This window comes from Alexandromys fortis, unplaced genomic scaffold, assembly GCF_014885135.2.
Source record: "Alexandromys fortis isolate MF-2015 unplaced genomic scaffold, M_Fortis_MF-2015_v1.1 scaffold_32, whole genome shotgun sequence".
In the NCBI taxonomy this organism is placed as follows: domain Eukaryota; kingdom Metazoa; phylum Chordata; class Mammalia; order Rodentia; family Cricetidae; genus Alexandromys; species Alexandromys fortis.
Genome location: NW_026067938.1, coordinates 8,543,102 through 8,566,622, shown reverse-complemented (window position 1 = coordinate 8,566,622; position 23,521 = coordinate 8,543,102). Strand labels below are relative to the sequence as shown.

Genomic DNA, 23,521 nt, shown 5'->3' with positions numbered 1-23,521 from the left:
AGTGTTTAGAAATTACTTGGGCACAGATTTGATGGTAGTGATTACTGTAATTCCTTCAAATAGTTTTATAGAACTAAACGAGACAGTAAAGACAGGCTGTAGGGAGTGAACTTAATTATTTTTATGAAGAGATAACTTGAGGATAAATTTTGAAATGAGATTGGAAGGTATGATTATACCGGAGCCTGTAAAAGCACCGTTTTGGACTTTTTCTTAGAAGCTTTGCATGTTCGCAGTACTGTGTTAGCGCAAGTCTGTAAGCTTCCCTGGCTTGGTGGCACATGTTTGTCATTCTAGCCATGTGAGATGGAGGCAAGAGGACCAGGAGTTCAAGTCCATTCTCGACTACATAATGAGTTTGAGGCCAGCCTGAGTTACATGAAACCCTGTCCCAAAGAATCTCCCACCCCCACCCCATGAAAATAAGTTCATAAGATTTTAAGAATGTAATTCCTGCTGTGTAAGAGATGATATAAGTACCCATTGCCTGTCTTTTCGAAAACTGATGTTTTTATTTGCTCTGAAGACTTAAGTATCTCAATAAAACCCAGGGCTAGAGAGATGGGGCAATGGTTAGGAGCACTGTTCTTGCAGAGGACTTGGGTTCTTGGGTTCAAATCCTAACACCTACATAGCAGCCGACAACCAACTGTAACTCCATTTCCAGGGGATCTGACATGGTCTTCTTTAGGCACTGCCTGTCTGTGCACAGATAACACACCTCTTCACAAGCTTACACTCCTATACACATGGAAGCAATAATAACAAGAAACAGATTGCTGTCAGGCGTATTTCTACACTTGTTAGGGTGTTGATGTTTATACTGGAAAGCATTTACTCATATTCTGTGTAGGTGGGAGATGCTTCCTTACATGTGTAAGGCTTAAGGGTAACTTGTGTGTTACTCTTGTTTTATTTCCCCAAGTAACACTTCTTACTTCTCCTGTTACAGGTGGCCAAGAATTAAACCATGGGGAGACCCTCGGCCTTGCCTCTGCTTCTGCTCCTCTTTCTCCAGCATTTTGGAGACGGTGACGGAAGCCACAGACTTGAACCGACCCCTTCTCTACAGTTTACACACTTGCAGTACAACGTCACTGTGCATGAAAACTCTGCCGCGAAAACCTACGTGGGCCACCCTAGAAAGATGGGCATCTACATCTCAGACCCCTCGTGGGACATACGGTACAAAATCATCTCAGGGGACAGCGAAAACCTGTTCAAAGCTGAGGAGTACGTTCTTGGAGACTTTTGCTTTCTAAGAATAAGGACCAAAGGAGGAAATACAGCTATCCTGAATCGAGAAGTGAGAGACCATTACACACTGATAATCAAAGCGGTTGAAAGGAACACCAATGCTGAGGCCCGAGCCAAGGTCAGGGTGCAAGTGCTGGATACAAACGACCTACGGCCGCTATTCTCGCCCACCTCTTACAGCGTATCTCTGCCTGAAAACACAGCCATAAGGACCAGTATTGCGAGGGTTAGTGCCACGGATGCGGATATCGGAACCAACGGGGAATTTTACTACAGTTTCAAAGACCGAACCGACATGTTTGCCATCCACCCAACGAGCGGCGTGGTCGTCTTGACTGGCAGGCTCGATTTCCTAGAGACCCGGCTCTATGAGCTGGAGATCCTGGCTGTGGACCGGGGCATGAAATTGTACGGCAGCAGTGGGATCAGCAGCATGGCCAAGCTGACGGTTCACGTGGAACAGGCCAACGAGTGTGCTCCCGCGATAACAGCTGTGACGTTAGCGCCCTCCGAGCTGGACAAGGACCCAACATATGCCATCGTCACTGTGGAGGACTGTGATCAGGGTGCCAACGGGGAGATAGCATCTTTAAGCATTGTGGCTGGCGACCTCCTGCAGCAGTTTAAAACAGTGAGGTCGTTCCCAGGGAGTAAAGCGTTCAAAGTCAAAGCCAGCGGGGGCATCGATTGGGACAGTCATCCTTACGGCTTCAATCTGACACTACAGGCTAAGGACAAAGGGACCCCTCCCCAGTTCTCCCCAGTGAAAGTCATCCATGTCGTTTCCCCACGGTTCAGAGCTGGGCCGGTAAAGTTTGAAATGGATGTTTACAGAGCCGAGATCAGTGAATTCGCTCCCCCACATACACCCGTGGTCCTCGTCAAAGCCATCCCTAGCTATTCCCATCTGAGGTATGTCTTTAAAAGTACGCCTGCAAAAGCGAAATTCAGTTTAAATCCCAACACGGGTCTCATTTCCATCTTAGAACCAATTAAAAGGCAGCAGCATACATCCCACTTTGAACTCGAAGTGACAACAAGTGACAGAAAAGCTTCCACCAAAGTCATGGTGAAAGTCGTAGGCACAAACAGCAACCCCCCTGAGTTTACACAGACCACATACAAAGCCTCCTTCGATGAGAACGCACCCGTCGGCACTACCGTGATGAGGGTCAGCGCGGTAGACCCCGATGAGGGCGAGAACGGCTACGTGACCTACAGTATAGCAAACCTGAATCACGTACCCTTCGTCATTGACCACTTCACCGGTGCTGTGAGTACTTCGGAGAACCTCGACTACGAACTGATGCCTCGAGTTTACACGCTAAGGATTCGGGCTTCCGACTGGGGCTTGCCATACCGCCGGGAAGTTGAGGTCCTCGCCACGATGACTCTGAATAATCTGAATGACAACACGCCCTTGTTTGAGAAGATAAACTGTGAAGGGACAATTCCCAGGGACCTAGGCGTCGGGGAGCAGATAACTACCGTTTCTGCTATCGATGCCGACGAGCTTCAGTTGGTGCGCTACCAGATCGAGGCTGGAAATGAGCTGGGTTTGTTTGACTTAAACCCCAGCTCTGGGGTACTGTCATTAAAACACTCGCTCTTGGAAGGCTTGGGCGCGAAGGTTTCTTTTCACAGTTTGAGAATTACAGCTACCGACGGAGAAAATTTTGCCACACCATTGTACATCAACCTAACGGTGGCCGCCAGTCGCAAGCCAGTCAACTTGCAGTGTGAAGAGACCGGCGTGGCCAAAATGCTGGCAGAGAAGCTTCTGCAGGCAAATAAACTACACAGCCAGGAGGAGGCGGAGGATATTTTCTTTGATTCGCACTCGGTCAACGCCCATGCCCCACAGTTTAGGAGTACTCTTCCGGCTGGAGTTGAGGTAAAGGAGAACCTCCCTGTGGGTGCCAACATAGTGTTCATGAACGCCACTGACCTGGACTCTGGCTTCAATGGAAAGCTTGTGTATGCCATCTCTGGAGGAAATGACGACAGTTGCTTTATTATTGACATGGAAACAGGCATGCTGAAAGTCTTGTCTCCACTTGACCGTGAAGTAACAGACAAATACACCCTGAATATTACCGTGTATGACCTTGGTATACCCCAGAGGGCCGCGTGGCGTCTTCTGGATGTCACGGTTCTGGACGCCAATGATAATCCGCCTGAGTTTTTACAGGAGAGCTACTTCGTCGAAGTGAGCGAAGACAAGGGGATAAATAGCGACATCATCCAGGTGGAAGCCACCGATCAAGATCTGGGCCCCAGTGGACATGTGAGGTACTCCATTCTCACGGACACAGATAAGTTTTCCATCGACAGCGCAACTGGCGTGGTGAAGATCATCCGGCCTTTGGATCGTGAGGTGCAGCCTGTGCATTACTTGAAGATTGAGGCCAGGGACCAAGCCACGGAAGAACCTCGGTTGTTTTCCACCGTGCTTCTGAAAGTGTCCCTAGAGGACGTTAATGACAACCCACCTAAGTTCATTCCGCCTAATTACTCTGTGAAAGTTCGAGAAGATTTGCCGGAAGGAACCATAATCATGTGGCTAGAAGCCTATGATCCTGACGTAGGTCAGTCCAGTCAGGTGAGATACAGTCTCCTGGACCACGGAGAAGGCCACTTTGACGTGGATAAACTCAGTGGAGCGGTTAGAATTGTCCAGCAGCTGGACTTTGAGAAGAAGCAAGTATATAACCTCACCGTAAGGGCCAAAGATAAAGGGAAGCCAGTGTCTCTGTCTTCCACGTGCTACGTGGAAGTTGAGGTCATTGACATGAATGAGAACTTGCACTCGCCAGTGTTTTCCAGCTTCGTGGAGAAGGGCGTCGTGAAAGAAGATGTCCCTATTGGCTCCTCAGTAATGACCGTGTCGGCTCACGATGAGGACACCGGGAGAGATGGAGAGATCCGCTATTCCATTAGAGATGGTTCTGGTGTTGGTGTCTTCAGGATAGATGAAGTAACAGGCAAGTACCATTATCGCTTTCGTTGGCTAGTCTTCCTCCTATCTCCTCGCGTCTCCGCTTCATAATTCCTAGTTGGTTTCTGTTAGGGCTCAGCATGGAAGTGCATAGATGTGTTTCTGTCCTTTCGGGCCCTGAAGATCTATGAGGAACTGAAGGATTAAATGTACATAAGAGGAGTAAAAGAAAATTGAAATCGTTACCACTGATACTGATCTCTTAAGTTTGTACTCTGTTATCAAGATCATCAAAATCATCATTGTGGTTTTGTAGTAACTTTGATGAGGATTCTGGTTAAGGTGTTACATGGTGTTAGGGTTGCATGCTGATACAGTAACATCAACACCATTTGGCATGCCATCGAGGGGGTGTTGCACACCTGCAAAATTATGCAATGTACCCAGACTTTTATGTGCGAAAGCTTCTTTAGCATCTGTTTCACTCCCTCCGGGATTTGAGAGGCCATTGTCAGGCAGGGGACTTTTGAACTGGGGAGACCTTGCTTGCGGCTGCCTCTTTCAGTCATGATCCTGGACACGTGAAACACTTCTTAAAGTTCTTTTTATTTATAAGATGAAGACATTCAGTTTCATTTATTTATTTATTTATTTATTGCTATACTTTTTTTAATGTTATGGGCATTGAACCTCGTAAATTCTGCATGCTAGGCCTGGCATATCATCAAGGCTTATGTGTGGAAGTAGTAAGGTAACATGTTGGATTTATTCATATTTCTTTTAGAAATGGTAGCAGTGTTTTTGCTACAATATGCTTTTTTTCCCAGAATACAGCTCTAAAACTGGAATCTCCAGGACAGCCAATTCTTGAGTATGTACTGGTTTTCTCTGGGTGCACAGATTCTGTACAAGTCAGTGTTCTAATGGGGTATGAGCTTTATAGGACAGGCATTTTCTATCACCAATGACTAGCCCAGAGTGCCCAGTGTGCAGAAACTGTCCAATAAACAGTACCATAATAAGTAGGTAAATCGATGAAGTCCTTAGCTCTGACTACCTTGCCCTCTCAGTGTGCCAAACAAAGGGAAACTAAATATTCTAGCACCAGTTGGGGTTAGGTGGGCCTCAGTTTACAGATCTATGTCATCGGAGACAGCACTTTAGTTTCCCGGCCAACCTGACCTGAATAATCACACAGAAACTATATTAATTATAACACTGCTTGACCTATGGCCTAGGCATATTCCTAGCTATCTCTTATATCTTAAATTAACCCATTTCTATTAATCTATATGTATCACCACCAGGCTGTGGCCTACCGGTAATGTTCCAGCATCTTTCTTCTGCAGCTGCATGGCGTCTTCCTGACTCTGCTTTCTTTCTCCCTGCATTCAGTTTAGTTTTCCCCGCCTCGCTCTATTCTGTCCTGCTATAGGCCAAAGCAGCTTCCTTATTAACCAATGGTAATAAAACATTCACAGCATTCAAAGGGGAATCCTATATCAGATCTATCTGTTTCAAAGGGACCTTTGTTGTATTAAAGACTGTTATGGTAAAGATTGGTATTATGGCTAATATCTTATGGGCCTTTGTTGATGTTTGTAGCCGTAATTCACCCTAGAACTTACGCTGCCATCTAAGGGTGCACAGCATGTGGAAATACAGGCTTTTTTTTAAATTATGTTTTCTATTAATTCAAGGGTTTTCCCTCTAATTGATTATATTTCACTAGCATCACTCGTGCAGACTTCTCAGGATTAGTTAGAGAGAGAGGAAAATGGCATAATCGATAGTGTTGGTAAACAGTTTTCTGAAAAACAGACTCATTGTTGGGTGTGTGCGTGTCCTGCTGTCCAATGGAAATTAGAATTTCTGGTCTGGTAATGATATGGAAAAACACTCATAATTTAAGGCTGAAATGAAGAATGGTTTTCCTGTAAATTTCCCACCCAGGAACAGTTATTCTTACCTCCTTTCTCTCTCTCTTTTTTTCTTCTTTCAACATAAATTTCAAAGCCTATAAGGAGCTGTTAGAAGTTAAAGTTGAGTCAGAAAATATAATTTGAGCCCTAATTTGCATTTTCTTCATCTCTTCGTGACTTACATTATGAACACTGCCTTTTGGCTTTTTTTTTTTTTTTTTGGTGAAAATAGCTTTTATTGCTGTTCTAAAGGACCACATAGAAACTGGTATTTTACACCTATAAGGGATGGAGTTGTCCCTGCTGTCAAATGGGGAGCAGGAGGAGACAGCTAGGCAAACAGGATGGCCTCCTGAAATAGGTCCATAGTAGCCTTGCAGCCGCAAGGAGGGGCCTGAGTTTTTCCAGTGATAATTTAGTGGTAATTTAGGGAAGGTCGGGGAGGCACAGGGATTCTGGGTAGTGAGGTTGGTTAGTGTGCGGGAGACTCTTACCTGTGTCTGTAGTGATATTTAAAAGTGTGAGAAAAGCCGGGACTTTCTAAGTCATTATTCAGTGCCTCTTGCTCTACAAAGGCGTATTCTCCCTGTGGGATAGATACGTGGTTATGCTTCTGAAGTCGTCTGAGTGACACACTAGTTAGACTTTTGGAGCACCGTATTTAAAGATGTAAGTTGGGTGGTAAAATTATCTGACCTAGTTATTCTGTAGATTTCTAGATAGGACAGTTGGTATTAAGTGTTTATTTTCTTCAGGAAAAATATGCATATTTTATGTGTAGAAATGCTGACAGTAAGGATATGGGGTAAAGTGCTTGAGATGTAAGCATGAGGCCTTGAGTTTGAATTCCCAGCATCCTTGTTAAAAAGCTGGGTGTGGAAGCTGAACAGTGGTGGCGCACGCCTTTAATCCCAGCACTTGGGAGGCAGAGGCAGGTGGATCTCTGTGAGTTTTAGGCCAGCCTGGTCTACCAGAGCTCATTCCAGGACTGACTTCAAAGTTACAGCAAAACCCTGTCTGGAAAAACAAAACAAAAAAACCCAACCAACCAAACAAACGAACTTCAGGGTGTGGGAGCCTTTGTCTGTAACCCTAGTCCTCAGGAGACGGATTCAGGTAGAGCGCTTTCTCTGGCCAGCCTAGCCAAGCGGCTGGACTCCAGGTTCAGTGAGAGACCCTGCACCCACTTAACAACTGGAGTTCAGTCCCTGGAACTCATGGTAGGAGAGTACTGACGCCTGTCCGTTGTCGTCTGACCTCCGTGTGGGTCCTGTAGCATGGTTTCTCTTCTCCCTCCAAAATAAATATATGTTAAAATAAGAAAATAAAGTAGAGAGAGATTGAGAAACACACCCAGTGGCTTCTACACGCACGCATACACATCTGCACTTGCACCTGCATTCGTGTGTACGGTCACGCGCACCGTAAACACATACACACAGCTAATATTAGCAAGCTGGTTTCTTTTTTAATTTGTCCAGTGTAGAAGTAGAAAAAGATTTCAGTCTACTGAAGAAAAGTAGGGGCAATTATGGAAGCCTGGGAACCTCACAGAAGACAGTCCCAAAATGCAAGTCAACTGGAGGCAGACTGGCCGAAGTCAGGCTAGCCCTTGGCTCCTGGCCCATTTCCGCCGCGTTTACTTCCTCTAACGATGGTGCATTTGATGTTGCGCTGAGTGATCAGGACCTATGCAGGGCCACCGTGCTGGTTAGTTTCTGTCACCTTGACACCAGCTAGAGCCACCTGGGATGAGGGACCTGCAATTGAAGATATGCCTCCATCTGATTGGCCTGTGAGTATATCTGTGGGACCATTTTCTGGACTGTTGATAGATGTGGGAGAGCCACACCCACTGTGGGTGTGGCCACCGCAGTGCCGGTGGTCCTGAGTTGTGGAAGAAAGCAGGCTTAGCCAGTCACAGGAAGCCAGCCCGGGCAGTGTTCCTACGTGGTCTCTCCCTCAGTTCCTCGCTCCAGGTTCCTGCTCCGACTTCCCTCAGTGATGGAGAGTGCCCCGGAAGTGGAAGATGCAGCAAATCCTATTGCTGAGTTGCCTTTGGTCAGTGCTGTATCACAGCGGCGGAGACAGTAAGTAGGACAGCTGGTTTTGGCTGCGGAGATGAAGATCCTGTCTACTTATCAGTCTGCTTCTTGCCTTTGGCGTTCAACTGCTCATGCTGCTTTAGTAACCGGACCAGATTTTTGTGGTGGCTTAACCATTTCAAAACCACCAAGTATGCATATCTTTATGTACTTCTCACAGGCCAGAGAAGAGTGTCGCTGCCTGTCTTGAATTTTTGCTCTGTTTAAGATTCCTCTCTCTTTATCTGCTTCAGTTTCAAACACCCACAAAGACAGTAATTAAAAAAAAAAAAAAAATTCTATGGTCTACCTAAAGTGTGTTCCCACATACACAATCCTATTAGCTGTGAGTTTCATACATATTTTGCTAATTGCTTTGCAGGGAGGTAATCTGTAGTTGCAGCGTGGGGGGTGACAGCCATGTGTCTGTCTGTTCTCCTTGTAGGTTTTTCTAAGCAGCTTCTGGGGCTCAGCTACTCTCAGGGATCCTCATCTTCATGACCACTCTTGCCCCCTGAGGTTTGCAAGGGCAGAGCCTTGCGTGGAAAAGCTACTTGGAAAGCCAGTCCTCTCCAAAGTGCCAATTTGCAGAGCTCTAATTACGGCTTTGGAAACCAGCGAAGGGACTGGGAAAGTGGCAAGTAGGGAAAGTCTGTTGTGCCACTTAGACTTGAGTTTGCATCCCCAGCACCCAGGCAGGTCAGTCCAATCAGGGCGGGGCTGGCTCCTAGCCCAGGGCCAGGGTGGGGCAGAGGTGGCAGCGCCTTGCAACTCACTGGAACTCACATGGTAGACGGAGAGAACAGAGTCCTGTAAGGTGTCCTTCGACCTCCTCCATGTGGGTACTCCAGGATGGTCCTCTTCTCCCCCGACCAAATAAATAGATGTTTAAAAAAAAAGAGGTCGATTGAGGACCACACCCAATGGCCTCCTACACATGCTTGTACATACACATCTGCATATGTATGTGCCTGTGTTCACAGGGATCAGGGTGAAGAGGAGTGAGGAAAAACTTGACTCGAGCTCCTAGTGCACCAGCATGCACATGCCCAGCAGCGTGCGCGCGTGCGCGCGTACACACACACACATACACAAATTATCCTTGCTGATGATTCTAAAGAGAGATAATAGAAATGCTTCATGGGGTATCTTTGAGGTACATCTGAGTTCATGTTTAGATTTTGGTTCATTGACATTATACTCTTCTCCTCCCCCCCACACACTTTTTTTTTTTTTTTTTACATTTCTGGAATAAATTGTCTAAGTCTCCTTTCCCCTACCATGTCTGTTATTGCCCGAGATCTAGGATCTTACATCCTTTTCTTAGTTTTGAAAGCTAAGCCAGTCTGCAGAAATGCTCAGCCCATTTTTTTCTTTCTTAATTGTTAGTGGACACTTGGGTTGGAAGCAGTGTTTCGTGGAGTCCGTTCCCCAGGCTGGGTGGGGTAACTGGATACCTGTGCATACAATCCCTCTTCGGCCTGCAGTGGTTTGGTTCGGTGTTGGGTTGTCACTGGAGTGCTCCCAGTTCTAACTGCACCCTTGGGGAGTCCCTATTTTTAATTAAGATCAGAGGAAATTGAAAGCTTATTAATGCTGTGCTAACTTGTACACTCTCAGTTGTGTTTTCAGAATTGAAATTTGTGTTTCCATGGACAAGTTGGAGTGAGTTAATGTGGAGCTCTAACTGTTGTGACATGAGAAATCTTCATCCAAGAGATGTGGGCGGGAAAGTGAGGGTTGTGGTCCCCCCCCCCCTTCTTGCGGCCATCCCATCCCTCGCTCCCCCTCTCCCCCAACAGATGCTAGGCAAGTATTCTCGGACCTTTAACTACTTTTAAATTTGATACAGGGTCTCACTGAAACCACGGGCTTCCACTAGGCCCCCTGAGTACCCGACTGCCTTTCTCTTACAGGGAAATGGGGTGGTGTTCTCTTTATAGGAATATCTTAGTCACCGATTTTGGTATTGTTCCTCTGGAGGTTGACTCGTGGCCTTCCACTGTGATGTGAATACTGGGTGAGTACATTTCTGTGGTGAAAGCAGAAAGAATTCTAGTCCAGGCCAGCCTCATTGAGAGGGAGAATGTTCTGGACCTCTGAATACGTTGATAATATGTAGTTACTGGTTGCGGTTTTAAGAATGCCTTTCCCTAACTTAATGTGGTCTGTTGTGCCTACATTCTAGGCCTCCTGGCAGGCCACAATGAGGACGGTCCTCCTGGGCCATGACGGCAGAATGTGCCGAAGTAGCTGGGAGCTGGGTGGCCCTTGGTGGTGTGGTTAACTGCAGAATCGGCACAGTGGAAAGAGCCAAGCGGCCCTGGGTAGGGTGCTGACTGCCGTGGGGAGCAAAGTTCCCCTCAGTGAAACTGAGTCTAATATTTCTGGTGACAAGAACTTAGAGGAGATACCGGTGGGAGAGGCCTGTTGGGGAGTTGAGAAATTTGCTAGTGAAAGGGTTTTTGTGTTGCGGTCCTCCTCCCTTAAGTGGCAGCAGCTGCTTTCCGCCCCCTAGAAAAGTTGAGGAGAAAGAAGTTTACTCCCCAGCCCCAGAGAGATGGAAGGTCAAGCGGTGGCAGGAATCATCTCTGAAGGTTTGTAGTTGCTGCTTGCTTGAGGCAGGCCAGGCAGCCTGTCCTAGGGCAGGAAAAGCTCCTGAAGCAGGAGGATTTTTTTTTTTCTTAAGGTGCAAGTGAAATCTAATTAGTAATCTAGGAAACTCCCTTTTGTTTGGAAAGGAAACAAGAGTTGCTTTTCTTGGGTTATTTGTGTGGTGCTTACCAAGTCGATGCTTTTAGTGCTCAGTCATGTCTGGAGTGGGGCTGGGACAGCACCGTCAGTCAGGGTTGTGTACACTGCAGGGAAGCAGGGCTTTCCTACCACTCTTCTTCAGGTTCAGATGAACCGTGGGGGTGAGGGTGGGGAGAGCTGGAGGGTGTCAGGGTTTGGAGCCCCGCTTTCCTCGGCGGGAATAACGATGGGGTAGCGTCAGCGTAACAAATCACAGCCAGTTCCAAGTTTGAAGCCAACCTGGGCCATACGCATAGGGAAACCCTGTCCCCCAAAACAGAACAGAAAAATCAACTACAGCCAGTTGCAGAATGCCGCAACCAGGAAGTGTCAGAAGCTCTCCATATGGATTCATGTATTCGTTTTCTACAACACCAGATGTTTGGCCTGCATTTCAGGTGCGCTAACATTTTGTGGGGAGGCTGAGGAACTTGCCCAAGGTGGATTGGTACTCGGCAGCAGAACTTTGCACGGTTCTCATTTCCAGCTGTGGTGCCCAGAGGGATGCTCAGAGGAAGCCTGCTTGAAAGCTCCTGCCTGGCTGTAGGCCGAGTTGTAGGCTTCAGTCCTTCTCTTCTGACTTGCTCTTGAAGCACCCTTGCGTCTAAGGGTCTTGCAGCATGGTTTCCTCAGAATCACACACTGTATTTTAGCACCAAACTGACACGTGCCTCGCCTGGGTTTGCAATTAAAAGCGCATGCAGTTTCAGTACAAAACCTGCCTCTGGATAGTTGAGGGTGCAGCATCCTGAGCCTTCTGTGGAAACAATGCTTTAGATCTGTGGTTCTCAGCGTGTGGGTCGTTGAGACCCTTTGGGACTCAGAGGGCCCTTTCACAGGGTCACCGAAGACCCTTGGGAAGCACAGATGTTTACATTACCATTCATAACAGCAGCAGGATTACAGTTATGAAGTAGCAACAAAACTAGTTTTGGGGTGTGTCAGGGGGTCACCGCAACATGAGGAACTGTGTTAAAGGGTCACAGCATTCGGAAGGTTGAGAACCCACTGCTGCAGGTAGACCCTAGGCCCCTTCAGACCCAGGGAACCCTGAAGGGTAGCCGAAGCTAAACTAACCTGTGCTTCCCCTTTGCATTGAGTTCCCTGTGGCCTTTGTGCTCTAACATTGTTCTCCTTGATGCCCTGGCTTCTGCAGCTGTCTCCACCCATCACCTGGCACTTGGTGAGGAAGCCAGTGTTCCACTGTCCTGTCAGAGAGCCATTTTTATGTTCTCAGAAGGTGACAGGTTAAGATGTTTATAATCTGATGAGTGAGTGGCCTGTGTCTAACGATGTAATGTTCAGTGAATACCCGGTCTTTTCGGATTTTACCCACCTTCTACAATCGTGAAAATAGATTTTTATGCCCTAGGTGTCTGTCCATATTGAATTTTTCTCCCCCCATAACCATTTAATTGCTTTTGTTTTGACCATGAAATGTTTTAGCCTGGCATGCTGGATTGGTCAAGTTTTTAGTATTTCAGCTTAGATTTTGTTTATTATATCACGTTGCAGTTGACTCTAGAGCATCTATTGATTTATCCTTAGCATATATAAATCATATATGGCACGTTCACCATATAAGACCTAGTGCCACGGGTCTGCCATGACTTTGTTACTAGGGATAAAGGGTGCTGAGAAGATTGCCATTCAAGGACACATGCCTCTGCTTGCTGCGTTGGCAGCTCTCCAGTTCAACTGCAGTGATGCAAAGCAGGAAACATGTATGAACATCAAGGGCCAGTCTCATCCCTTAGTTTAGCTTGCTTTGCTGGCTAAGCTCTTTCTAATCTCTGGATAGCTGATACTGCACTGAGCCCGCTTCACGGCCGATGAACTCACCTATCTAATGAGATCTGTACAGTTGTCCTTCTTTTGCTTTTGCAGGATGAAAGAGGCTACCAAATGTAGTTTTCCACTAAGTGATTTTTTTTTTTAAATTAGAAATTACCTGGATATTTCGATAATTTCTTAATACTTTTTTAGTTGGTGATAATTTATCCCACAGTCTTGCCACTGGTTAGCTTCTTGCCCCCCCCCCCCCCCCCCCCCCCCCCCCCCCCCCCCCCCCCCCCCCCCCCCTCCCCCCCCCCCCCCCCCCCCCCCCCCCCCCCGGCCCCTCAATCCTCGTCATCTGTATATAATTATTGTGGATGTTTACTGAGTGCTCGCAGTGTGTCACACCTGTTATAAATAGCCCTTTACATAGGCTGTTTTCTTAGCTGTGTCAGAGTAGTCTGGGAGTAAATTTAGATGCCGCTCTCTGTCACTTAGGTTTTTATTAAGTGACACACATGTGGTGCCGAGCAGAGATTTCTGGTCACACATTGATATCTGCTGTTGCATCTTGAAATATTCTTCCTTGATAAAACATAACTGCCTTCCAGTTTTCCTGAACTAACTTTCTGATAGAGCTGCTCCATCTTTCATGGGCTCTTCCTTCACCCTTCTGTGCTCCTGTACATGAAGCCCCAGCTCTGTGCTTAGCCTGTAATGCCTCATAACCTTGCTTCCTCATGGGTTTGTGTGTGCCCCTCACTGCTTCCCTGCCTCCCCTTTGATCTGGGTCCCTTCCTCCTGTCCCCGCCCCTGGCAGTCCTCAGCTGCCAATGGGAAGTTGCTTCCAGTGCCCCTGTTCTAGGGTGTACTTCTATTACCTGGTAGCTTTTATTCCTGCCCCGCATGACTCTGCATACCAACACTTTTTTCACATAAGACTGATTCCTTTGTTTGTTTTTCAGTTTTTCCGAGACAGGATTTCTCTGTGTAGCCCTAGCTGTCCTGGAACTAGCTTTGTAGACCAGGCTGGCTTTGAACTCAGAGATTCGCCTGCCTCTGCCTCCTGAGTGCTGGGATCAAGGGTGTGTGCCACCACCGTCCGGCCTGATTGGTTTTTTTTTATGCACTTAAAAAGCTGTTCTTTTCTTGTAGATGGCTCGTTGGGGGGGGGGGGGGTTTCTACTTTTCCCAGTGGATTCTGATAATTTACAGTAAATCACTTGTTAGGTCGGTCTTCTCTGGAACAGCTTCTCCTCAGCACCGAGTCATCTTGCTTCTCTGTGGTTAAGGGGATGGTGTACTCAGTGCTGGGACCAGACTCTTCCATTTCTGTCTCCTGGGACTCAAAGTCCAACCTTAATCATCTGTCTCCTGTCTGGCCAGCGCAGCGGTACACAGTTACCGGGTCAACAAGCAGATCGGCTGACATAGTAATTGTAGTTATGAAGACTTAGCAAAATTCCTGCATCCCCGATACCTAGGTCTAAGCCTCTAAAACAGCGGTGCACTGTGGATTTGGTTGCCATGGAAACTTTCGGCTCTGTTTCAAAGCTGTTTATTCTTTCTTCAGAGGTGGAGCAGGTTGCTTATAGTATCACGGGTTCACCCTGGGCTGAGCCTGTATTCATGGACCTTCAGTGTCCTTAGAGCCCCAGCTTTAAGTCCCTCTGTTCAGATGTCTCAAAGTTGCCAGTCCTCACAAGCTGTCATGTAGAGGGACCAAGAGGGGAAGGGTACCTGACGGTCATTTGGGTGATGTGTTCTAGCCTACCCAGGAGTCCTCATTACATGGGACTTAAACCAAGGTTGCTATGCTTTCAACGTGGTAGTTTTTTTGTTTCTCTTTTACAAATGAACTAGAGAAACCTCTCTGATAGAAAAGTATGCCCTTGTGTTTAAGGTTATTCAACAGAAAATCATTTTATGTTGTGTCAAATAAAATAACCTTTCTTCTTTTTCCTTGTAAGACGGTGCTGCCTCCGCATTGGGGTGTACTAGGGACACAGCAAAATAGAAAACATTACAGTGTATGTTTGTTGAAGGTAAGCAGCTCTCCGGACTAGGATCGGGTCCCTAGGAGTGCCACCTTACCACTCTTGCTCCAACGCTGCTTTATTAGAGTAAGCTGTCAGGAAACTCACACTTCAGTGGTATAGTTAGCTTTCTTGACAACTCAGGTTTTATGTCCACGGACTTAAAAATCAAGGGTGTGTAGCATTTAAACTTAACTGCGTTACCTTTGGGAATAGGTCTCCTATGTAGGACAGAAGAAGAAAATGAATGTGCTTCTTTTGAGAGGTTATTGTTCATTACAAAAGAGGGTCAAACAACCATGGGGGAAGATGGAGTCAGGGTGCCCATGATCTGATCTGTGGTTTACAGCCATCGATACATGTATCACTTCAGTCTGGAAGCCTCTTAACCTTGGGCCATTTCAGATATCCATGTTTCCCTTATCCTTGTTCCTGGTGTATAGTTGATATTTGGTGATGACCATTTTCAGATAAACAAAACCAGTGTTACATGGCATTTTTCATCTTGGGATTTGTTGTTCAGCTCACGATGTTTAATCTGTTTGAATGAGGGCGAATTGGCCATGTATATGCCAAGTTAACTTGGTTGTTTGGGGCAACAAAATGGAAATCATAATTTCAGATCGAAATGTCTTTGAAGTGTCGTCAAAGGTGTGGCAGTACATGCCAGGACTTGAGGGGATGAGGCAGGAGAATTGCAGATCCAAAGCCAGCTTGCTACATTTTAAAAATATCCCAAAAAACGTGTTTATAATACCCTGATAACATGCCCAGAGTGGTGTTGCATACCTTTAATCCCAGCAATGCTAGTATCTGTGAGTTTGAGGTCAACCTGCTCTACAAAGCAAGTCCCAGGACAACTAGGGCTACAGAGAGAAACCCTGTAGAGATACTGTGATGGATGGCTGAATAGGCAAGCATGAACACAAATAATTACCTGTGTTACTGGTGCCGGAAAGATCGAATTAACCATCATAGCCACAGACTATAATATTATGATTTAAGGCCAATATTTTTTTTTTCTGAGCTAACCTCAGGTTCCCATTCACACCTCTTTCTGACCTCTCTCCTTTCTTCCCTCCATCCTTCTTCTCCTTCCTCCTTTCCTTCCTCCTTTCCTAAACTGAGGCCAGCCCTTGTTACTGCTAGGATGCTGACTGTCCTTTTTGACTTAACTTTGTGCAGATCCCAAACTGTTGGAGTTTGAGAGTCCATTGGCCTTGTCGCAAGTAAAAAACCTCATTTCTCAGCTCTCCTCCCGTCCCTTGACTCTTACATTCTTTCTGCCTCCTCTTTCGAATGTTCTTGAACCTTGGTTGGTGGAGTTGATGGAGATGTCCCACGTAGAGCTGAGCACTCAGTAATCCCTTATTCTCGGGGCGCTGACAAGCTGCGCATCTGCATAGGGACTCACCGCAGAGAACGCTTCTCTGCAGAGGCTAAGAGTAGCACCGGTCTACAGGGTTTGAGAACATTTCCATTTAATGAAACAGCAGTAATAGGTTCCGCCCTAACTCCTCTGATCTCTCGAGCCCTTGACTTTTGACCAGGTTTATAGTACCAGTCCTGAATTCCTTCCTGTGGGCAGGCTGTGGATCTAATCAGAAAGTGATCACCCACCCCCACAGCCTTAAGGTCACTCTTGCACCTTAGTCACATCTTGCCTGGCAGGTCCGTTTCAGAGCATTCGGAGTCCAGGGCTGGTGGAGACCATTGGTGTCCCCCCCCCCCCCTCATCAAACTAGCCTGCAGGGAGGAGAGTTTCCGGTCTGTTGCAACCTGATTGTTCAACCTCATCACAAAGTGTGTTTTGTCTTCAGCAATGGGGTCTTAGCATTTAGTTCTGGTAGACAACCAAGATCAAGGGCAATAGCTCGTGTTGTTTCCGAGACGTCTGAATCTTCTTCAACCAGTAACTCGTGGGTAGCCCACACCCAGCCCTGGGAGTTTCATCTAATAACCCGTGTCAATCCATGCAGGGTACCTGTGTTCAAATTGCCGTTTAAAATTAGCTTATGAGCTACTGGGTTTCCATAGGAACTTTCACACATTCTTGGCTTAGCCCCACCCTCTCCTGCTCATGACCAAAGGATTTTAAAATTTTTTAAATTTCTTCTACGTATGGTGCATTTTTAAAATCTCCTTTGCCTTCCTTCTAGAAAATAGGGTTTGTGGGGGCAGAGGCTGCTCTGTGTCCCATGTCTAGAGGCACACACACAAAATGAGCTTTCCTTGAATGTGAAAAATTTTGGCATCAGAACGAGTGTCATAAAATGGTAAAGGCAAACACCTAAATAAATATTAATGAAAAGACCTTATCGATCTGCTCTCTGGCTTGGCTTGTTCTGTTGAGGTGGTGGCCACTTTAATTGGAAAGCATTCTTTGGCTGAGCCGCCAGGATAAGAATTAGAACAAGAAAACAGTTCAGCACATAATGCTGGCCCCTTTTGGTTCACGTTTTCCTGTTTCTAGAAACAGCTTCATTTGTCTTGCAGAATACCAAAGCCTAGAATGAAGAGTCAGAGGTTCTAAGGCTCCTTCCCAAGTGCATGCACATGTCTGGAGTGGGAAATAGCTCCCTAGGGTTGCAGCATGCTGATAGTGACTTACAATCCTTCTGAAAAGTGTTTGCACATTCATTTCCACGGTATGTCATTCATTTGCCCTAGCCTTGAGCTCTTGCCCAACTCGCAAAGCAGTGAGATCTATTTTGCTTGGCATTGTTAATGAGTTTCTTAACACCGCAATGGTACACTTCTAGAGTGTACAGAGTACTTTTGAAGTTATTTGGATTGAATCAAGCACATGCAGATATGTGACTTAAAAAAAAAAAACAAAAACCAGGGCTGGCAAGATGGTTCAGCAAGTAATGGCACTTGTACCTAAATTCTGTTCCTAATCCCACACATAAAGATAGAAGTGGTGCCGGGCGATGGTGGTGCACACCTTTAATCCCAGCACTCGGGAGGCAGAGGCAGGTGGATCTCTGTGAGTTCGAGGCCAGCCTGGTCTAGAAGAGCTAGTTCCAGGACAGGAACCAAAAGCTACGGAGAAACCCTGTCCAAAAAAAAAAAAGATAGAAGTGTTATGGGAGGTCCTTCTGTCTATGTGTTGCTTTTATTGGTTAATGAATAAAGAAGCTACTTTGGCCTGTGATAGGGCAGAATAGAGCTTGGGGAAAACTAAACTAAATGCTGGGAGAAAGTAGGCAGAGTCAGAGAGAAGCCATGTAGCCGCCACAGGAGACTGACACCTTCTCTGTAGCCAGCAGAAACTTTGCCAGTAGGCTACATCCTTGTGATGATGCACAGATTGATGGAGATGGATTAGTTAGGATATAAGAGCTAGCTAACAATACACTTAAGTGATTGACCAAACAATGTTTTGATTAATACAGTTTCTGTGTGGTATTTTGAATCTGAGCGGCTGGGAAACAAACGAACAGCCTCCTACTACATGGAAGGAGAACACTGACTCCACACGATTATCCTCTGACTTCCCCATGCTCCTCCTACCCCCTCGATGAATGCAAATACACAATAATTAATAATCTGATTATTTCTGTTGATGGTTACTATTGACTTAGAAGCAAATTCCTGAAAAGCCATATGGGAGATTATGTGGCCAGGGCTGTTTCCCAGACCACATGCTCCCTATTTCTTTGGTACACTAGGCATTGAGACAGAGCCTTGCCTACGCGCTAAGCAAGTGAAGAGCTCTATCCCTAACCTTTTCATTTTTTATTTTGAGATAAATCTTAATTCTCAGTCTGGCCTCAGTCTCCTGACGTGGGGTTCCCTGGATATAGATATGATAGAATAAAAGGATAGATTATTGAATCTACTCTGAAAAGAAAAAGGGAGGATATAGATATTAGATAAAAAGGTAGATTATTGAATCTATTTTTAAAAAGCAGCACATATACAGAAGGACATCCCACATCATTCTCCTGAATAGCTAGGATTATAAACCCATTCCTGACTGGCCAAACTGTTTTAAGGACTATAATCCATATGAAAACTAAAAACAAACCCAAACAAAACATTAAAAACCCTTTTTTTAGTGACTATATTTGAATAAACTTTTAACTTAATCTTTGTCTACTTCCTTGCCGTTTGGGCCTCCAATGACAAACTTTTCAATTGTGTACACATAAAATTCAAAGTATCTGGTTACTTGTTGGGATGGGAGGGATGGGAGACCTTCCCTCTGTATCTCTGTGGAGTCCTTCCTGAACAGACTGTTTCTTCAGGGTTTCAGAGAAGTTGGAGCAGCATAGTGAAGTCTACATTAAGTTGAAGACCCACATGGAGTAAGTATAGAAAGATCCAGAGCTGAACTGAGACATTCACTGTCATAGACAGACATACCCCCAAGTCTTTATTGGCAAACCAACCATTCTCAAACAGCTTAAAATAACTTTCATTTCTATCTGTCAGCAGCGTCTGCCAGGCATTTTCTTTTCTTTGCTAGGTTCCCCTGGACTCAGTTGCTGTGCAGCTTGAGGCTCTGCCTCTGAAGTTGGTTTGGTATAGTCTCTCTTCAGTCCAGGATGTTTTTGTTCTTGTTCTCATGGTGGCACCAGGAGCTCAAGAAAAGATGCCCCAACCCCAGGAGTCTTTCTTGTCTCCTCTCCCACGTTCAGTTGACTTCTTAGTGAGCTGACTGAAGGCCAATAACTAAAACAGATTGCTATTGGTGGGGAGGGATTCCAGGATCTGTGTTCATGTTTCAGTCTGACATAGGTACTTTTATCTGATGCTCTCTTCCCCTTAATATTTTTGGGGGGTGGAGTTGGGGGGGGGGTGCTTTAAATGCTGAAGAAATTACGGGCTTTGGAAAATGTTTTATGAAAATAACTGGTGTCTTAAACTACCTTGCGCAGTCAAGCTCACTTCTGATTTTTTTAAAAATATATTTCCATTTAAACTAGAACCAAATCCTCATGTCTGGTATTTCTGTTTCAATTTCAGCATAAATGGAAATGTATTAAAAATAACTTGAAAATACATTGTAATACCATTTAATGTTAGGCAAAATTAGTCTAACTTATGTTAGAGCCATGCTGGGTAAAATATAAGGACACCCTGAGAAGTGGAAGCAAGCCATTAGTTAGTTCTCCAAGCATCCCAAGCTGTTGTAAGAGGAGCAGGCTGTGTCCCACCACCCGGCTAGCTTACTTATACCTGAAATAACCACACAGAAATGGTATTAATTAAATTACTGCCTTGCCAATTATATCTAGCCTCTTATTGGCTAACTTTCCCATCTTGATTAACCCATTTCTATTGAATATGTATATCACCATGTGACTGTGGTTTACCTGCAAGATTCTAACCTGTATCCATCTCAGGCCAGAAATTCATGGTGTCTGCCACTCTGCCCTTTCCCAGAATTCTGTTCTGTCTTCCCCGCCTACCTGAGATCTGCCCTATCAACTAGGCCAAGGCAGTTTCTTTACTAACCAATGAAAGCAATACAAACACAGAAGGACCTCCTCCATCACCAAGCTGTATGGATAAATTTTGTTCACTTAAATTTGGGTAGTGGGCTATTGGATTCTAGCATGAATAACCATCGTGATGTATATGACCTAGAGGTCGGTCTGACTAAGTCACTCATTTAGACTTGTTATAATGTGCAAATCATTCTCCTGGATGCTTCTGGAGTATCAGATGATTGCGACCTCGCAGTTATAGCGTTGAAAAGAACAGTAACAGTCGGTTCAGAGAAAGTGAGTTTATTTCCTAGGTTGTCTAGTGTACACTGTCATGTTTATTGCCCGACCTCTGTCACTGCTCCCCACCGCTTTCCTGGAGGTAGCCCGAGCATCTAGCTGGGACTTCCTGCTTTCAGCACTGCGCCTGGCTTCCCAGACCTTTGTATAGTGCACTGTAATAACTAATGTTATTTACTGATAGAGGAAGGGGGGCATAATCATTGGTAACTGAGGAAATGCCTGCTGAAATCCGAAAAGCTAATAAAATAGTAAGAAAAAAAAACCCGTTTATTTGAACTTTGAACGAGTCCTTTGGTAATCTGGAACCATGTTTTCTCTTTTCTCCCGCTTTCCGGTGGATGGTCGCCATCAAAGCTAAACCTTGGCACTCAGGTGAGGTCTTGGTGGAATTTCCCGTGGTCGGTCGGTGAACCCTTGTGAGCAAAGGGTTGGTAGAGAGAGTCCCGTGCTGCTTGATGTACTAAAGGGCTTTAGCAAAGACATTGCAAGTCTGTGGTGCTTCTGTGGCAGAGAGGCCTTTGTCCAGAGGTGCTGATGGTGAAATACTGGCAAGGGACGTGGCTTTGAAACCTCACAGTGATGTAATTCTTGCCAAGGTAATCAAGTTAAGCTACTCTCAGCTAGATGGGGACCTCATTTTGTAATTATTTGACCTTGGCAGTGTCTTAATGGATGCGGGGGGGGGGGACGGGCTCACCAATTAATTCACACCTACCTAAACATTGTTTCTAATTATAAGCTATACAGTGGTAGCTTTTGTTAAGTTCTGAGTCAGTTAACGTCTATTACAGTATTGAAATTACTCCATTCGGACAGCTTTTGAGGGTCAATGCGTAAACCTGGCGACTTCACCTGTGAGACCTGGCTTTTCATAGGCCTGCATACGATGCCTTAACGTGGTTCCTTCCTGAGTAATTTTCTAAATGATTTATTTAGTCTGGGCCGGCCATTTTGAAGTGAACTGAAAAATCTTAAGTTGTTAATTGGTGGGGTCCTGTGGGCTTACAGAATTGTTAGCTTGTGTAATTAATTTTAAAAACACCCCCTCCCCCTTCTCTCTGGAAACCAGAGGCGTCAACGGAAAGTAGTTGTGGCTCTGTCAGCTTGCTGTCTGTGTGGTTTCAGTGTTCTGTGTGTGCGGTTGTGTTAACGAGGCCACATTTGCAGGACTGGGGGGATTTTCTGTGTCTGTTTGAGGATAGACACACCGGCTGACTTTTCTGTTTATTCTTATGTGCCGAGTCCTTTTCATGTCACTGATTTTAAATGAACACGGGCCACACCAGTTCATGTCATCTTGTCCTGCTGCCCTGGTATCTTAACAAATCTACCTGTTTCCCCTTGGGCTTGGGCAATTTCACATCAAAAGTTGTGAACGAAGCTTAAGTAAATATGTTTATTTTGTGCTGGCTGCTGACCAGGAAATCCGCAGCAGCCTAGAACTCTCTCTCTCTTTTTTTTTAAAAAAAAAAAAAAAAAAAAAAAACTCCCGCTGTGTGAGCCTTCTTTGTGACAGCAAATCTCCTTCCTCAATAAGGCTTGAGGAAACCCCCCCACTTCATTTCTTCAGGGCTGGTGAAGGTAGGAATTGTCTTGCTAGGAACCCTATTGATTAGGTCACTGCCTGTTCTGCAGAAAACGGAGCTGCCCAGGGGCCATCTCCCTGCGGGGGATTTGCTAAAGCCCCTCTGAAAGGGGCCCCTGGGGTCTCACCATTACCTTATGAACAGGAATCGGCTCAGGCGGTGGAGTCCGTATTAAGGGCCTATTAACTTCTACAGGCTTGTCTTTGAGTTGGAAAGCCCTTGGGAGCAAAGGGATAATAAAAGGAAATTATTGCCAAAGCTACTGAAGGTACATCTTGCCACCTCTCAGTGGGTGCATCTGTTGAATTGCAAATTCGTTTCCTGCTGGGGCATCTGCCTAGCTTCTGAAGTCCCCTTTAGAGGTCTTGAAAGGAGGAATTTAAAAATGATGGCATGTTTATTCTTTTGTCGAAGCACCGAGACAAAATTAGGAAAAGAACTACCTTTATTTTTTAAGATGACCGTTATACTCTTATAGAAGAATAAAAAAGGGGGCGGTATTGTAGAACTATGGGAAAATACAGAGTACCACATGAAGCTCAGGAGAAAATTCCTCAAGACAGCATCGCGGAAGCTGTAAGCCCACGCATCTCAGTTCTCCAGCACCGTGTGGTAAATTTCCAAAAATCTGCTGCCCGTCAGCCTATAGAGACTTTGCGCTTTGTAGACTTTTCTAGAGACTATGGTTTGGGGCAGTCATCTACACCACCCGGAGCTTGTCGTGGGTACAGTGTGACTTTTGTACAGGTAGGTCATCCCCTTGATTGAGTATCTCTTCTTTAACCTAGCCTATGTTCTAGGAAATGACGTTCCTAGGTCAGTGGGAACGAGGACTTGGCATAGTTGAAGACAGATCGCCACATTTGTGGCCAGAAATGTCATGCCAGCAGCTTTTCTTGTTAGTTCGCCTGAATATTTCGACTTCATCATGGAAATCAAACTGGTACCAGTTAGGTGACAGGTCACTGTCTGGTATTGTGCAGCCGTTAACTTTGTGGCTCGGCTTCTGGCTTTGTTTGAAAATCTAATATGCTTTAATAAAGTAAGCTTTGCGACAGTGCTCTGATTTAACTTTGATTTTTTTTTTCCTGGATTTTTGTTTCCCCAGTGACATCATAAGGTTCATTTCTTTATATTGTTAGTGTTTTTAAATGTCAGTGTCTTTTCCCAATGTCTTGGTTGTTTGGGTAAAATTCATCCTTCCTGACTGGACAGTGCTTGCTGGGATGGGGGGGAAGAAAGTGGGGGTGGGGGGGACGATGGGAGGGAGAGGGAACTGGGAATTGGTATGTAAAATAAGATTTTTTATTAATAATAATAAATGTTTAGTTTTAGTTGCCATGGAACTTTTTAAATTAAAGGGGGAAAATGACTTTACTTTTAAAACT

At 45.5% G+C, this 23,521-nt stretch overlaps 1 protein-coding gene across 7 annotated transcripts in view; it reads left to right on the top strand.

Moving 5' to 3' along the window:
• The window catches only part of Fat1 (FAT atypical cadherin 1), a 115,474-nt gene that overhangs the window by 14,810 nt on the left and 77,143 nt on the right, over positions 1 to 23,521 (top strand). For all 7 annotated transcript variants that reach the window (XM_050147217.1, XM_050147221.1, XM_050147214.1 and 4 more), the window contains one exon: positions 953 to 4,241. In XM_050147217.1, coding sequence (XP_050003174.1) covers positions 971 to 4,241 — 3,271 coding nt within the window. In that variant the 5' untranslated portion in view covers positions 953 to 970. The remainder of the gene's footprint in view (positions 1 to 952; positions 4,242 to 23,521) is intronic.